The sequence below is a fragment of the Sturnira hondurensis genome, unplaced genomic scaffold (genome assembly GCF_014824575.4).
Source record: "Sturnira hondurensis isolate 20B ecotype Veracruz unplaced genomic scaffold, ASM1482457v3 Scaffold0014099, whole genome shotgun sequence".
NCBI lineage: Eukaryota > Metazoa > Chordata > Mammalia > Chiroptera > Phyllostomidae > Sturnira > Sturnira hondurensis.
Window position 1 is genome coordinate 1,693,603 of NW_028086730.1, and position 15,516 is coordinate 1,709,118.

General features: G+C 62.5%; 1 protein-coding gene across 5 annotated transcripts in view; it reads right to left on the minus strand.

Annotated features, from left to right (window-relative positions):
• SHANK2 (SH3 and multiple ankyrin repeat domains 2) overlaps positions 1-15,516 on the minus strand; it is a 285,739-nt gene that overhangs the window by 236,941 nt on the left and 33,282 nt on the right. For all 5 annotated transcript variants that reach the window (XM_037062593.1, XM_037062592.1, XM_037062594.1 and 2 more), the window contains exons 4-8: positions 14,602-14,673; positions 13,612-13,720; positions 10,857-11,008; positions 9,738-9,905; positions 3,703-3,819 (exon numbers count right to left, since the gene is read on the minus strand). In XM_037062593.1, coding sequence (XP_036918488.1) covers positions 3,703-3,819; positions 9,738-9,905; positions 10,857-11,008; positions 13,612-13,720; positions 14,602-14,673 — 618 coding nt within the window. The remainder of the gene's footprint in view (positions 1-3,702; positions 3,820-9,737; positions 9,906-10,856; positions 11,009-13,611; positions 13,721-14,601; positions 14,674-15,516) is intronic.

Sequence of the window (15,516 nt, forward strand, 5' to 3'; positions counted from 1 at the left end):
AGGGGACAGAAGGGAGGTGACAAGGCCTGGGACAAGAGGGACCAAGGGATGGAGGGATCGTGAGGAACAGGAGGGCGGCCCAGGGTGCGGGCTGGAGTGACAGATGGTTGGTCGGTCTGCACGTGGGGAAGGGCCCGGCTCCAACGTCACCACCCCAGCTCAGGGGAGGTTTGCGTCACCCACGTCTTCTACAAGGTACCACGGGTCACAGGTCTGCCCGAGGTCAATGTCTGGACAACAGGAGCGTGGCCCCCAGATACCCGGTGAAGATGCCACTGGAGAGTGGGAGGGACAGATGCTGGTTGCTGATGAGCCCCAGATCGTCAGTGCCCGCCGCAGCCCGGGTTTTAACTGACTTCTGAGCACTTTTATTCCCAGCGCACCGACGCGGTCTCTGCTTAAATGTCACCGATGCGCATGGCTCGACTCCCTAGACTCAAAGTCAGCAATCCATTTCCAGCTCGAGCTGCCCTCTCAAACGAGCCTGTCTAGGCAGACATGGATCTAAGAAGAGCTAAGACAGATGACATTAGGAACGACGGTCACACAGAGTCGCTGTCACCAGTGTGGGGCTGGCTCCTGGCCCCAGGACTGACGCCCCCTTTGAGGACCTGCACCCTGAAGACCACGGCCTGGTGACTTTGCCTGACTTGTGCCCTCTGGAGACCACTCCTAGCCCGATCAAGGGTTCGGGAGTGTGACCCACAGTCATGGGGGAAGACACGGGGTGGGTGATGAGCCTGGAAGCCCAGCTTCCCACTCACTAGCCGAGCCCCTCTGGGACACGCCTCGGCCTCTGGGCCTGCGTGAGGCAGGACCACCAACAATGGGCGCTCAAGGCCTGGCGGGGGTCCCTGAGGAGAGGTGGGGGATCCCTCCTGTCCAGTGAGATGCACGCCTTCAACGCGCCAGGGGCGGTCGCCCCGTGGTGGCCCTGGGGAGGCAGCCGCTAAGCCAGCGAGCGCTCCGTGGGGCACAGACACAAACAGAATACGGCCCACCTCTGCTCGGGTGTATCTTTTATCTTCCGGACCATCTGGCCCGGCCTGGGAACCTTTGATGTTTAGGGCGCACTCCCTGCCTTCACCATCCAGGGCAGAAAAACAAACTCCGGACCCCGTCCCCCGGGGGCTCCTGGGAAGCCGGCAGGGGGCTGAGCAGGGCGGTGGGTCAGGCACCACTCGCTGCTCACACGCAGAGCCCTGATGGGCCAACCTCACAGGAGAAGAGGAGAAACACGCTGGTCGCAGGGCATTTTATTGGAAGGGTGCAGAGAAGGCCACACGCCATCCACCCACCAACCTCGCTGCTTCTCGATTTGACAGGGAGAGGCCTGATCATGCGCATTAGCAGCAGCAGCACCATCACCCCTGTCACCATCACCCCTGTCACCATCACCATCATCGTCACCATCACCATCATCACCTCCACCACCGCCGCCAGGGCCAGTGTTTACCAAGCGGCGGCTGTGTGCCGGGCACACACTCTGTTAGTTTTCTACTTTCAGCTTCACCGTGAGTTCAGTGTAATTACCCCCACATTAGAGATGAAGGAGTTCAGAGTCTGAGAGAAACACCCCTGGGCCCCGCCCTGGGACTGCCTGTCACTCAGCGTCGCTCCCTAGGGGGGGCTCTGAGTGGTGCCCCTTTGCACTTACAGTAGCAGATTGTCCCTCCCGCCTGCGCCAAGCCTGAGGCAGCCCCACGCACCCCATGTGCGTGGGAAGGAGGAAATGGGGGCTCCGTGCCGTGGTGACTGGGATAGAACAGGGCCAGCCGGGCCTGGGCACGCGAGCAGGGCGCGCCAGGCAGAGGTTGGGGACTGCCCTCCGTCCCAGGCAGCCATCACAGGTGCCCCTCGGAGTCACACCACGACGCCCCAGGCTGCCCTTTCACACTGCATCAGTGAGACGCCCCAACGGTCGGGGAAGGGGGCCCCCAGGGGTGGAGAATGGCGACCACACCAGCATCCCAGGGAGGGCACGAGGGATCGTGAGGCTGGATCTCAGAGCACTTGTGATTCCCAACTTGCCAGGGTGCCCGGACCCACGGGGCCACCACACCCTGAGCCCGAGACTCCCCGCGGTGGCCCCTGGAGGCAAGGCAGGGCAGGGGTCCGAAACAGGGGAGGCCGCCTAAGGCAGCTCTACCTGGGCTGCAGAGAAGGGTCACACGGGCAGGCTGCCCCAGGGTCCCAGGACCCCGGAGAGGGGACAGCGAGCACGCACCTGCGGAGGGTCCCTGGCCTGTTGACAGGAAGCAACGCAGCCCCCGGGCTGGGAGTTGGCCCAAAGCTGAGGCCTGCAGAGGGTCACGTGCCACCTCCAGCCCGGGCTACCTGGACTGTGGCCCACAGGCTCCGGTGGCCAGTGGCCTGTCTGTAGACCGCGCTTTGTGGGTGCACAGCCTCGCGCTCCCCTAGTGATGTCCGTGGCCGTGCCCACCCCAAACGGCAGAGTCGAGTGGCCCTTTCCAGACGGGGTCTGCTGACCCCTCTTCTCACCTGGCCAGTGTGGGGTCCCTCTGGAGCCATCGGCCGAGCGACCTCGGTCAAGCCCAGCCCCGTCGATAACCCAGAATACAGACCGCCACCCTGCGGTCACCTCCTCCAGTGAAAACACCACCTGCTCTTTCAAAGGCCACCTTGCCTATGTTATTTCAAGTAACAGAAAACATGTCTGTTCTGGGTTTTTTCCTTCGTGAGAAAACAGGCTTGACATCTACTGGGGAGAGAGGGACCGTCCCCCTTCTCTGGGGCCGCGCAGTAAGAAGCACACATGGGCCCCGACGTCTCACCCGCCACATCTGAGCCTCCTGACGTGTGTTTCTACTGCAGCTGGGCACCTCCCCCCAAAGATCTGCCTGGGCACGTGCCGAGTCTCCACCGAGTGACCGCCCGGCTGCCTGCCATGCCCACGGGCTCAGCTCCAGAAGGAGGAAGCCAGCAGCCAGGCAAACGCCACCCCAGCCCTGCTGGGCCGGGCCGCACTCGGGGCCCGCAGAGTGTGGGGACCACGAGCGATGGTGGCTCATGGCCCGAGGGGGGGCCCGAGGGCGGAGGGGGCGCTGGCAGGAGCACCAGGCGCGTCATACAGCAGCCTGCTCCCAGGGGGCCGCCCTGGGGGTCTCGCAAAGCTCGGCTCAGCACAGTGAAAACACCACGGGCTCCAGGACATGCTCATCAAGGGAGGCTCAGCTGAGGGCGGGCTGTCTGCCTTGGAGCAGTTTTCCAGGGTGTAATAGCTGGAAGCAAAGTGGGGTTTCAGGTGGCCGAGGGGCCGGGGCTGGGTGCGGCCGTGGAGTACCGCTCCACGGGGCAGGGAAGGACTTGGGTTCAGGCCAAGGCCGGGGACATCGCGCAGGAAGACGGACTCATTGCTTGGAACTGGGACAGCAGAGGGGATGAGCAGCGTGAGCGAGCCCCGGGGGCCCCCAGCAGTCACCCTGACCAGCGGTCTGCCCCTCACGCCTCCACGTGGGGGAGCCCGACCCCATTCTGCCCCGTGCGGGGTCCGCCCCAACCACTGCGCAGACTCGAGGTCTTTGAAGTCAGAGAAGGAGAATGGAAGACAGAAGGGGCAGGGGGACCTTCCTCGGCAGCGTCTAGGACTCCCCTGGACCCCAGCACCCGCGAAACCGTGCCCCGCCCCCCTCCGCCGTGCGTCACGGAAGCGGGGGCAGGACGAGCGGCGCGCCCACTGACCTGGTTGTAGAGCGCGCAGATGTGCAGGGCCGTGTTCCCCGAGGCGTTCTGGGCCCCCATGTCCGCCCCGTAGAAGAGCAGGTGCTCCAGGTGCTGCACGTGGCCGTACCTGCAGGCCTGGAACGACAGCACACGCCGTGAGCTGGAACCGCGCCGCAGTGCCCGGCACCCAGCTCCACCTGGCGCTCCGCCCCGCCCTCGGGGCCCCCCTACGGGGCCACAGACCAGCCCTCCTGCCCCCCCATTCTGGACCCGGGCCCCAAAAAACACATCAGCACCCACCACACCCAGAGCCTCAGGGGGGCAGCCCGGGCCCTGGCTGGGCACTGGTGAGAAGGTGCTTATTCAAGACTCGCGCTTGGCGGGTCAACAGGAGCCTGGGAGGGGCCCCCACTGCCCTACCCATAGACCCAGCGCTCAGAGGCACCACTTGTCTCTCCCTCGGCCTCAGCGGCCAGCCCTGGCTGGGCTCATCCAAGTTCCTCCACCCCACCCTGCTGGGGCAGGTATGGAACAGTCAGGGGTGGGCATGCTCAGCCTCTGTGTCCAGGAAAGAGACCCCCCACCCACCCACCTCTGGGCAAGGGGCAGCCCCCAGGGCTTTAAAATGCAACCCACCCAAGGCAGGCAGCAGGGGCAGCCCCACAGTGCAACCCAGCCTTCTCGGAGCCCTTCCACAGGGGAAAGTGTGACCTGGACCCTGTGTAGAACTTTCCCTCCGAGCCTGTGTAATGGAGGCCCTACTCCTCGAAGGGTTCTCATGAGAATCACGAGGGGCAACGGGCCTCGGGGGGCTCAAGTGAAGCTCAGTGCCGAGCCGGCACCCCCACCCTGGCCCCCAGGGAGCAAGGAGGGCCCGGGGTGGCAGGAATACCGTCTAGCTCGGGCAGAGGGTGCAGGACAGTGCATGGCCCTGGGCAGCAAGGTGTATCCAACAGACCCCCGGCCCCACCCACCCACACGTCCTGGGCACCTCAGGGAAGGCCAGCCAGTGATGGGCTGCGCCAAAGGGGTGACCCCCATGGTCCCAACAGGGTGACATCGGGTGACAACCTGGATGGGAGGACATGAAAGGCCAGGAAAGGGGGTCCTGACCCAGCGTTCCCCACGTGGACAGGGACGAAGGCCCCGGTGGGAGGAGACCACCATGTGGGGGAGGCGGCGGTGGGCCCAGTGGCCAGGTGCTCTGATGGCTGAGACGGAGGGAGGGGAGCTCCCCTTTGCCTGCCTCCAGGAAAGAGCTACGTCTCACCAATTAATAGTGAGGACAGATGACATGGGAGATATTGAAACTATTAATTGGATTACCTTAAAAAAACAACCTGAGAAACATCCACTTACAATCGTTATATCACCAGAAAAATGATCTCATTAATTTATGAAGCAGACGGCTGCTATAGATAACGTCGTACCTGCCCAGCCCCCACGGGCCCTTCCTGAGTCTGCATTTTCCTGTGGGGCCCCCTGAGCCTCTCTCAGAGGCACCCCCACCCCACTGCTGCTCGGGGACCCACAGCTGGGGCAGTGAGCACGTGCCACCCCAGGGGGCCCCAGGGGGCCGGAGGCCAGAACATTTGTCAGAAGAAATAAGAGAGCAAAGTCCTCTCTTCCTTCCAGGATGGCCAGAAGGAAAATTAGGAAACCCCAGAGCTGCTGGGGGCTGTCACTGCAGAAGAGGGGCCACATGGGAGCAAAGGGAGACAGAGAGACAGAGAGAGAGAGACAGCCAAGGCGACAAGCCCGAGCCCCTCCCAGCTACAACAATGCCGGGACGTCTCCAGACATGGAGACTGAGCATCATTTTTATCGTCCCCTTCAGCAGTTCGCGTTGGGATTCTTGTTCCTTAAGTCACGGAGCCCCAGCTCATGCACGGTCCCAGCGGCCACTTGGGGGCAAGCCCGGGCTACAGCTTAATTTAATTGTCCCGCCGCCAGGGAGGAAAGGGCACTGCGTCAGCACAAAACCACTGAGCACTCCGTGCAGACTCACTGTTCCCCGTCGCCCACCTAATCCACGTGTGAGGTGTTACACCGCTTGGTGCATGGCGCCCCTCCCTCCTCACCCGGGGTGGCAGTGGGACCGGTGCCCCGAGGGGAAGCAGAGCCCCGCACTCTGAGCAGAGGGGTCAGAGGACCGGCGGCTCGGGGGCTTCCTTCCCCTTCCACACTTTCTCCAGCAGGAGACTCCCACAGGCGCTAGAACAAAACAACGCTCTCCCACAGTTGCAAGCTTAAACCCCACCCACTGGGTCAAAGGACCCCCTCTGCTGACCCTGTGCCTGGCCATTGTCACACGATGAAGGCAGTGCTCGCAGGGGAGGCAGCTGCAGCGGGAGGGGTGGGGGACACCCAGGGGTGGAGGCCAGAGGGGCCAGTAGACCGGCTGCTGAGTAAGTAAACGAAGGACCATGAAGACAGCTTCTCGTGACGAATATGATGCAGGAGACAACCAGGGCAGATACATGGCTTTCAACACACAGAGATGTAAAAATGAAAGTCTGTGGGAACACGTGTACATGTGGGTGCACCTGTGTACATGCAGGCACACGTCCCGAACTCCCTCTCCCAGGCACGCCTGGGCTCAGCAGCAGCCCGGGGGCCGTGAGCACACCTCAGGCCCAACTTTGGGCTCTAAGTACCACTCTCTGCTCAAGAGCCAGCCTCCCTAGAGGAGCGGCCAGTTTCGGGCCGGAAACGGAGAGCCAGAAGGACAGTGCCCGAAACCCAGCGGGGACGTGACCCGAGGACAAAGCAGCCATCCTGAGGGGCAGACAGCGGTGACAGAGCAGGACCTGCTGAGTAAACAGCAGCCAGCCCACAAGGCCACACGGCTGCCAACAAGTGAGTCACCAGGAAGAGAAAGCCCTTCCTGAGAACGGGAGGCCAGCTGACCTGCAGAAGCAGAGGTGGCAGGCAAAATGCCCGGTGGGCAGTTCATGTGTTCACTCACTCCTCATTCACTCACTCACTCATCCACTCACTCACTCATTCATTCATCACTCATTCATTCATCACTCACTCACTTGTTTACTCAGTCAGTCACTCCCGTGTTGACTCATTCATTCACTCATCCATTCACTCATTCATTCAATCATTCATTCAATCATTCATCACTGGTTTGCTCATTCGTTCACTCATTCACTCACTCCTCATTCACTCATCCATTCTTCCATTCTTCGTGCACTCATTCAGGTGGGAGCTGCAGCAGGGAAGGTGTGCCGGTGGACCCAAAGCTGCTCAGCAAAACTACAAAGGGAATCCTCCAAGTTCTTGGGTTGTGGGGAAGCATTTAGGTATTTTCCACTCCCTTCTTTGTACCCTTTTGTTTTTGAAAGATTTCCGTGTTGAACAGGAATTTCTCTTGGAATCAGGAAAAATACCAGGGTGATGGGAGTAACAATGTGTTAAGATCTTTTGCAGACGGGAGCTCAAAAAAGCGCTCTTCCGGAGACAGCCTGCAGGGGGCGCGGCACCCCAGCCGTGCTGCAGTGCACTGCCCAGCTGGGGCGCAAGGGACTAGGACAGCGGACCAGCCGCCTGCCACACCTGCGGGCAGGCCTGGCTGTGGGCGCCCGGGATGCCTGCAAAGGAAGAGGAGCTGGACGGCTGTGGGGGAGCTGTCCACACCCCAGGGTGCTGGACAGACAGAGGGACAGACTCGAAAAGCAGAACCTGGACACCCCAGGACTCCGAGGTGCTTTGCCTGAAAGGGCGGAGCCAGAACCAGCCCGCTGCATGGGTGGGTGCAAAACCCAGCTGCCCCTCAGGCGCCGCCCGTGTTCGGGGTGGCTTCCGGCTGGAAGCCTGCAGGCGAGACAAAGAACCGGGCTGGGTGTGGGCAGAGCGGGAGGGAGCAGGCTCAGGCCACCGCTGGCCCTGCGGCCTTGGGCAAGCCACTCATAGCCCCTGGGCCCGTTAACTGTCTGAGAAGGGGGGACAAGCACCCTTCAGCTAGGGTTGCTCTCGGGTGTGGCGGGCGGTGCAAGCAGTGTGTGGGGCACTAGTGGGGAGGGTGAAAATGTAGGAGGAGCACCACGGCCAGCTGGCCGCCTCTGTGGGCACCTGGCGTCCCTCACTCCCCTGACAGTCACCGCCGGTGAGGACAGCCAGGCCCGGGAGGCAGTGACTTGCCTGCGGCCACCTTCCTGGGGCAACCCTGGTGGTTCCCCAGGGCAAGGGGCTTTCCCAGACTTTCGTGGAAAGAGAACAACCACTAGAGGGCGGTGGACCATCTCGGCCAGGGAGGCGTCAGCAGGGAGCAAAATGGGGAGTCAAGGACCCCAAATGCAGAGCTGGGGAGAAGTGGGGGGAGGGCAGCCTGGGACCAAGAGTCCGGGCGGCTTCTGTGCTGGGCCCTGCGATCCACGCCGTGGGTCTCAGGAGCAGAAGCCCGCCCAGGAGCCAGCACCTCAGAGAGGGACAGCCAGCACCCAACACACACTCTTCATCTTGGGTGGCCGTCCCTAAAGACCAGGGAGGTGGCTGCCACTGTCACGTGAATTAGACGAGGAAAGTAGGATTTGCGAGAGTGAGGCCACCGAGCAGAGAAGAAGGGCTCGGCCGGCTGGGGCCGGGAGCTGAGGACGGGAGCTGAGGCCAGAGCTGTGGAGCCCGGGGACGTGGAGCCCGGGGACCGAGCCTCTGGGCCGGGCTGCACTGGCCCCATTTCCTGTGTCCCTGGCGCTCTGACGCTGGGGGGGCTCGCTCACCTGCAGGCGCCACCCCTCCTGTGGTGAGTCAGTCCTGGAGACAGCGAGGGCCCTGCCGCCCAGGATGCTTCCCAAATACTAACCAACCACCCAGAGCACGAGCCACAACCACCTCCCCCCATATCTGATGCTGACACTTGGGACCACTGCCCTACCCCAGTCACCCCAGAGCAGGTACCTGGGTCCCCACTTCAGCTGCAGAAACTGCAGGCGCTGCTGTTGAGCACACAGGCTGAGCACCCAGTTCTTTAGCTCTGGCTAAACTCCCTCGGGTTTGGGAGGCCCTGCTGGCACCCACCTCACAGATGAGCACACTGAGACCCAGGGGGCGGCGTCACGGCCCATGCCCCTGGGAGCCCCCCACCAGCAGAGCCCCAACTCACCCCACCGGCCTTGGGGTGCTGATGAACCAGGAGTGGCTGAGCACGAGAAAGGCCAGGCAGCATGGACCTCCTGCACCCCCCAGCCCACCTGCTGCACCTTGGCACCCCTCGGCCCTCTGACCCCTGTGTGTGTGTGCGGGGGGTGGGGGGGTGCCTGACCCTCCCGGGTGATGGTGGTGGTGGAGGGGAATGGACTGGGGGTCAACGACAGTCATTGCCGATGGAGAGTGGCCAGCCCCTTCCTGTCCCAGCCTATTCCACTGGCCCCCCAGGTGGGTGTTCCCAGTCTGCTCTTTCAGACCCACTGTCCACCCTCCTCCACCCAGAGACCTTGGCCTTCATGCCCATACCACCGGGCTCCCCAGCTGGCTGCCTCTGGCAGGCCTCGGCCTACAGGAGGGCAGGAGAAGGGCTAGGCTGGGGCGCTTCCCGGGGTCCCTCCAGCACACTTCCCTCCTCCTCTGCCCGGCTCCCCAGAATCTGGGGACACAATTTCCTCTCTGTGACCTTGGTCCATGAAAGACGGTCCATCTGAGCCATCGGGTGGATTCCGTTTCTTGCCAGGACTGCAGCTGACGCCCCCACAGCCCCACTGTGGCCAGGTGGGGCCTGGGAAACTTGCTTCTTGAGTGTATGGAAGTGGAGCCTTGCACTGGGGCGCCTGCACCCTGAACGCGCCTGGCCCCCAGTTCTCAGGGGCACCCAGGGCAGTGGGCACCTGCAGGGCTCACAGCTCCCATGAAGGGGGCAGGGCGCTCAGGACACCAGTCGCCTCGCTGTGTGGAAACGCAACAACAGGCTCACCTGACCTCCCACTTCCCCCAGAGAAGTCAGAAACGTGTATTTCTGGGTAAGTATCCCCAGCTATTTAAATGCTGGTGACTGATCCAAACGTCCCAGGGGCTGGGCGTCGGGCACAAGGGACGCCGGGGCCGGTGCCTACCTGGTGGATCTCGTGCCAGCCGTTCTCATCCTCGCAGCAGACGGCCGCACGCTCGTGCAGGAGCAGCTCGCAGCAGTAGGGGTCGCCCCCCACGATGGCCGTGTGGTACAGCGGCGTGAGGCCGTAGCTGTCCTTGTAGTCCGGGGAGGCGCCGAGCTCTAAGAGGGTCTAGAAAAACACACGGAACGTGGGGTCATGGCTGTCACAGCCCCGCCCCCCCAAGGCCATGGCCGACCCAGCGCTGTGGCCCAGAGCTTTCCCCGGGCCGTCCAGTGTGAACGATGCCCCAGCTCTAACAAGGCTTCCGGCCCAGCAAGCACACATTGCCAGGCACACAGGACGAGCTCCCGCGTCCGGAAGATGGGGAGACCCTGCTGACGTGAACCTGGGTCACTCAGGCACCTGCCTGTGCCCTCTGACCCCAGTGCACCTGCGGAGAGCCGTACGACAAGGATGTCATTTGTAGGCAAAAAAGAAAAGGAGCTATTGAACCTGAAAACACAGCACCCTGTGTCTCGGTGTGCATCCCAGGGGAGGGGGACAAGCGGAGTCGTTCTGAACACATGACTTCTGAGGGTGGCCCTGGCAAGGCGCAGCTGACGGGAGCAGAGAAACCATGACCTTGGAGAGAACCACTGCCCCGGGGTCGGCCCTCAGCTGGGGCGCTCCCTCCCCAATCCTGGGGCTCTGATGGGGGGTTGGGGGCGCCGTCACCCTTTTATCCACAGACAGGGCACCAGGCCAGGTCCAGGGCACGCAGGAGTGTGGGAAGGAAGTGGAGTGTGAAATCTGCACCCCAGCCTCGGCTCCCCGAGACCCCTGGGCTGTGGGGGCAGCAAGGCAGGCTCACTGCTCACAGGCTGGGCCTGCAGCGTCCCCCCATGGAGGAGTCAGCACTGGCCTGGCTGGCTGTCACCAGCCCGTGAGTGACACAGGGAAGACTGATTCCGTGAACAGCAGATGCTAAAAGCAAGAACACCCCGCAGACAGGATAGGGGATCCAGACTGTGCTCCCAAACTCCGGGTAGAATAATCTGGGGTCACTGGGGATGACCATGGTGAGGCCCGGAGGATGGGACGGAGGGGGGTCGTGACCATGCAGACGGGCTCAGACGGTACCTTCAGGGCCACCTGGTTCCTGGCTCGGGCGGCTTTGTGCAGGGCCGTCATCCCATCTTTGGCGCGGAAGTCCAGGTGAGCCCCACCGTTCCTCAGGGCTTTGATCACCTCCACGGGGTCATCCAGCTGGGCCGCCAAGGTCAGGGGCGTCTCTGAGGGGTCCAAACACACACACCCTTAGGGACCAGCACTCAGAGGACAGCGGCCAGGTCACGGGACTCGCTCTAAAAGGGACCCTGGAGTGCCACCGGCCCCACCTGCCCGTGACCTCGACAGTCCACGTAGTTAGCAAGCGTGACTCAGGCCACCCCTGTGGCACTGGTGGCCATAACTGGGGTCACGTGCAGATTGAAATGGGGGTGGAGGTTGGGTTTCCACATTGTCACTCTGTGGGCCGGGGGCACACCTGCCCTGCTGGGACGTCCCAGGCCCCCCACCCAGCAGGAGCCAGAGGTCTGTTGGGCAGATGCCCGGCCCCCTCGTCTGGGCTTCGGGACCTCCCCAGGCATCTCGGAAGACACAGGCCTGGAGCTGCCAGGACCCAGAGAGATGTGGAGTCGTGTGCTGGGAGCTCCTGGTCTGGCCCGCTGGAGGCCTGAACAGCCCCGGTGACAGGGCAGGATGAAGGCAGGACAGAAACCGCCATGAAGGGGACGGGGGTAAGAAGGGACCCCCGCCCCCGGGCAGATGACCCTGGACCAGCGTGTCACTGGCTGCCACGGAGGATGACAAGATTTGTTACAATGCATCTTCCTTCCGCTCAGTCTTCTCCACGGGCCCCCACTGTCGCTGTCAAGCCAAGCACGCTCCTGAGCCCGAGAGGAGATTTGTCACAGAGAAGCGCCTGCTAACAGGACAGCACGCGAGGCCCCAGGGCCCAGAAACTTGGACAGTTCGTGAGGAGTCACTCTGTTGTCCAGCACGTGCTCAGTATAGGCTGGGGCCCCGACAGCGGCCGGACTCCCCTCCGAGCACCCGCCCAGCCAGGTCCCCAGGAGTGGCGCCTGCGCCGTGAGTTTAGACCGACACTTCCCTCTGTTCCTAATCCCTGCATTTCCTGGCCTCCCCGTATGTACTGGGCGTTGTTCCAAGTGCTTCTAAATCCGCCATAGAGGCGTCTCTGCCTCCTGGGTTTTCTGGGGGAGATGCGGGGACTTAGCCCGCTCCCCGCCGCTGGCGTGGGGTGTGGAGCCCGGCCGGGCCCACGTGTGCGACACGCGGTTTATGCTTCGTCTCTGATGGGGACCATACATGTCCCACACCCCCGGTGATGACGCTGCTCACCACTGCCACTGAGCACAGGTCTGTCGGATTCCCAGGGGAGCGGCCACCTCGGGCAGGGGTCTCAGAGAAAAGTGGAAGTCCTCTGGGACAAGTAAGGGACTGTGGGGACAGGGGGCGGGGATGTTTCCTGCACAAATTCGTCAACAAGGCAACAGAGGTGAGACATGGCAAGGGTGTCTGGGAATCACAGCCTGTCGGGGCTCACCACGACAGCCCCCCCTTGGCCACCAACCTCAGCCTGTCCCTCCGACACAGGGCTCTCGGGATTGTGCATCCCCAGGGGACACTGGTGATGTGACGTTTTTGACTGTCACAACAGAGGGGCGATGAACTGGCATCTGTGGGCGGGGACCAGGAGTATCCTACAATGCAGGGGACAGCGCCTACCACGTAGAATCACCCAGTCCCACAACGGGGTGTTAGCCAGACACAGAGAAGGAAACTGCTGTCCGTGACAACAGGGACGGACCTCGGGGACGTGAGTCAGCCACGCCGAGACAAATCCTGGATGATCTCACCGGTGGGTGGAATTGGAACACATGCAGCCCCCCCCCGCCCCCCCCCCCGCCCACACACACACACGGAGCCCGCTGGCGGTTGCCAGAGGTGGGGCGGGGGTGGGGGACAGGTGACGGGGTCAAAAAGCACAGACTTCGGCTCTGGGACAGAGGAGGCCAGGGGAGCACAGCACGGTGGCTCCAGCCAATGCTGCCTCTAGCCAACCCTGCCCTGCACTTATGAAAGTGTGTGGGAGAGCAGGTCCTAAATAAAAGTCTGGTCCTGAGGAAATGGGCCGTGACCCTGTGAGGGGCGGGACGACACGCAGACTCACGGGGGGGGTCACCCCGCAGTCCACACAGATGGTGAATCATTTCGTCCTGTGCCTGACACTCACACGTCACCCGTCAACCCTGCCTCAGTGACACCGGGGGAGAGAAAAAACACAAGATTCGAGAAAAGGCAGTGCTCATTTGGAACTGTTAGAAAGGGGGGAGGAAGAGAGGGAGGAAGGGGGGAGGAAGGAAGAGGGAAGGGAGGGAGGGAGGGAGGGAGGGAATGTCCAGTCCCGAATATCAGTAGTTCTGACTATGAGTCTCTGGCCGCTGCATCCCGCACAATCAGAGGGACTTGGTCTCCAGCAGGGGGCGCAAGACCGTTGCGTGTGGATGCCTGTCTCCCCAGGCTGGCAGGAACCAGCTCCACGCATGCTACCATTCACTCCATTCATTCACTCATTCATTCACTCAGTCCAGAGATAAGTCCAGAGCAGCTGCTGGGCACGAGCAGGCGGCTGGCGACACTGTGTGAGCAAACACGGCCTCCTCCAGAGCTCGGGGAACAGCAAGAAGGCCCTTTAAAAGCCCAGGAGCACGGGTACCGCGCACACACGGGTAATCAGATCACAGAAGCACCTGGCCTCGCCAAGCCTAGGTCCCAGAAAGGTCCCCAAGGTCCTTGTGTCCGCTCTCACCTCCAGTCTCCAGGTCATGGAAATTCGGGTCCAGGCCTCGGTCCAGCATCTTCACAATTTTCTCCACCGAGCGATGCTGAATATAGTCCATGCATTTTTTCAGGTTGGTCTAAAGAGGAAAATAAAGAATAAGGCTGTCTGTACAAGAGATGCCCTTCGAGGGGAGGTTCCTTACGGGGTGCCCCCAGGCCTCCTCCAGGGATCGGGGCTGCCGTCCTGTCCTGGGACAAGCCTCACCATTCCCTGTCCTCGCCGACAGCCCCGGGACGTCCCTCTGCTCTCTCAGGGGCGAGCCCCGGGAACCACTGTGAAAGGCAAAGTGTCCAGGGGCCACCCAGACCCTCTGACTCCACCCCTGAAGAATGAGGCGCCCGGACCGGAGTTTGCACTGTCTCGTCCCTCGCCCAGCAGCGGCCTCGATGGAGGACCCACGGGGCAGCTGCTACCTCAGGCTAGTCCACCTTCGGGGGAGCCCTGTGACCACACGGCCAGGAATGGGGGGGCCTGGTCACCGAGCCATTGGAGGTGAAGGGAGACATTCCCATCTCATGGGCTCAAAATGACCATGGGTCCCTGAGGGGTAGGGACACGTCCCCAGCTGTCCCCGTGCATGTCCCCTGGGCAGCTCATGCGGGCGGTGCAGTAATCGTACGAGAGACGGCCGCTGAAACCTGCTTTGGCGCCGGCGTCTAGTTCAGCAGTGAAAGCCATCCCTCCCTTCAGAAGTAGGGGGGAGTCCAGAGGGGACGAGTGTAAAGTGGGTTCCACTCTACTGAGTGACATTATTTCACTTCCACATTGTCACCTCGTGAGAGAGAAGAGGACAGCGGTGCGTAAGGGGGGCTCTGTCAGACACCCGGTGGGGCCATCTGAGTGGTTACGTCGGGTGGGAAGAAGAGTCTCTGCCCTGAGAGCTGCCCTGATCTCAGGGAGGACGGACAAACAGACGGACGGACAGACAGCGCCAGCGTGTGGCAGGCACCCGCGTACCTTGGTGTGGAGCTTGGCCAGCTGCTTCTCGTCCAGGTTGGCTTGTTTGTACACCCGCTTCTTGTACCGGAACTGGCACGGGAACAGGCGGAAAGGACAATGAGAATCACACACGGCCCCTCAGAGGACAAGCAGCCTTCCCTGGGGCCGGTCCCCGGGGCCACAGACGCACCAGGGTTACAGACACGACCTGTGTCAGCACACGGGGCCCTGGACAAAGGGCGGAGGGGAACTTCTGCAGAGATTCTGCAGCCACTGGGCCAGAAAGCCGTGAAAAGAAACAAAAGCACCCAACCGAAGATGGGTTCAACGTCCTCCACCCGGGAGCTGGCCGCCCGCCCCGCTGGCTGTCCGCGGCATCAGCAGGGATCTCTGTTCCTCGGTGGCAGCCTGCCTGCCCTTGGTGTGGCCCTGGCGCCACCTGCCACCTCTGCCTGGGGCTGGGGGGCCACGATTCACACCCTCCACCGGCAGCCTCTCCTGGGAACTGGAAATCCTAGGAACCGGGGATCCCATTTGCTCAGATGGAGTAACTGTGCCCCAGGAGGAGGCGTGGCCTCACGGCCGCCTCCTGATTCTCCGGCACCGTTCCCCGCGGCCTCTCCCAGCGCCCTGGCTCCTCCCAGAGTGAGACGTGCCGGGCACACTAAAGAAGGCCTCGGAAGGACGCTGACCGAGTGTGAGTCCCTGGGGTTCCGAGTTGAGCCCTGTGTTCCGATTCCAGCCCTGCCACCGTCCTGCCAGCGGAAGCCCTGGCTGGACACGTCCTCCAGCTCAGACGCAGTCTCCTCGCCTGCCACATGGAGGTCACCTTCAGGCCGGAGAACTGGACATGAGTGTCCAGGAACAGAACTGGCACTGGGCAAGTGCTGTTTTACCCCTCCGCCACCCCCAGTCCCCGGACCCCGTGACAGT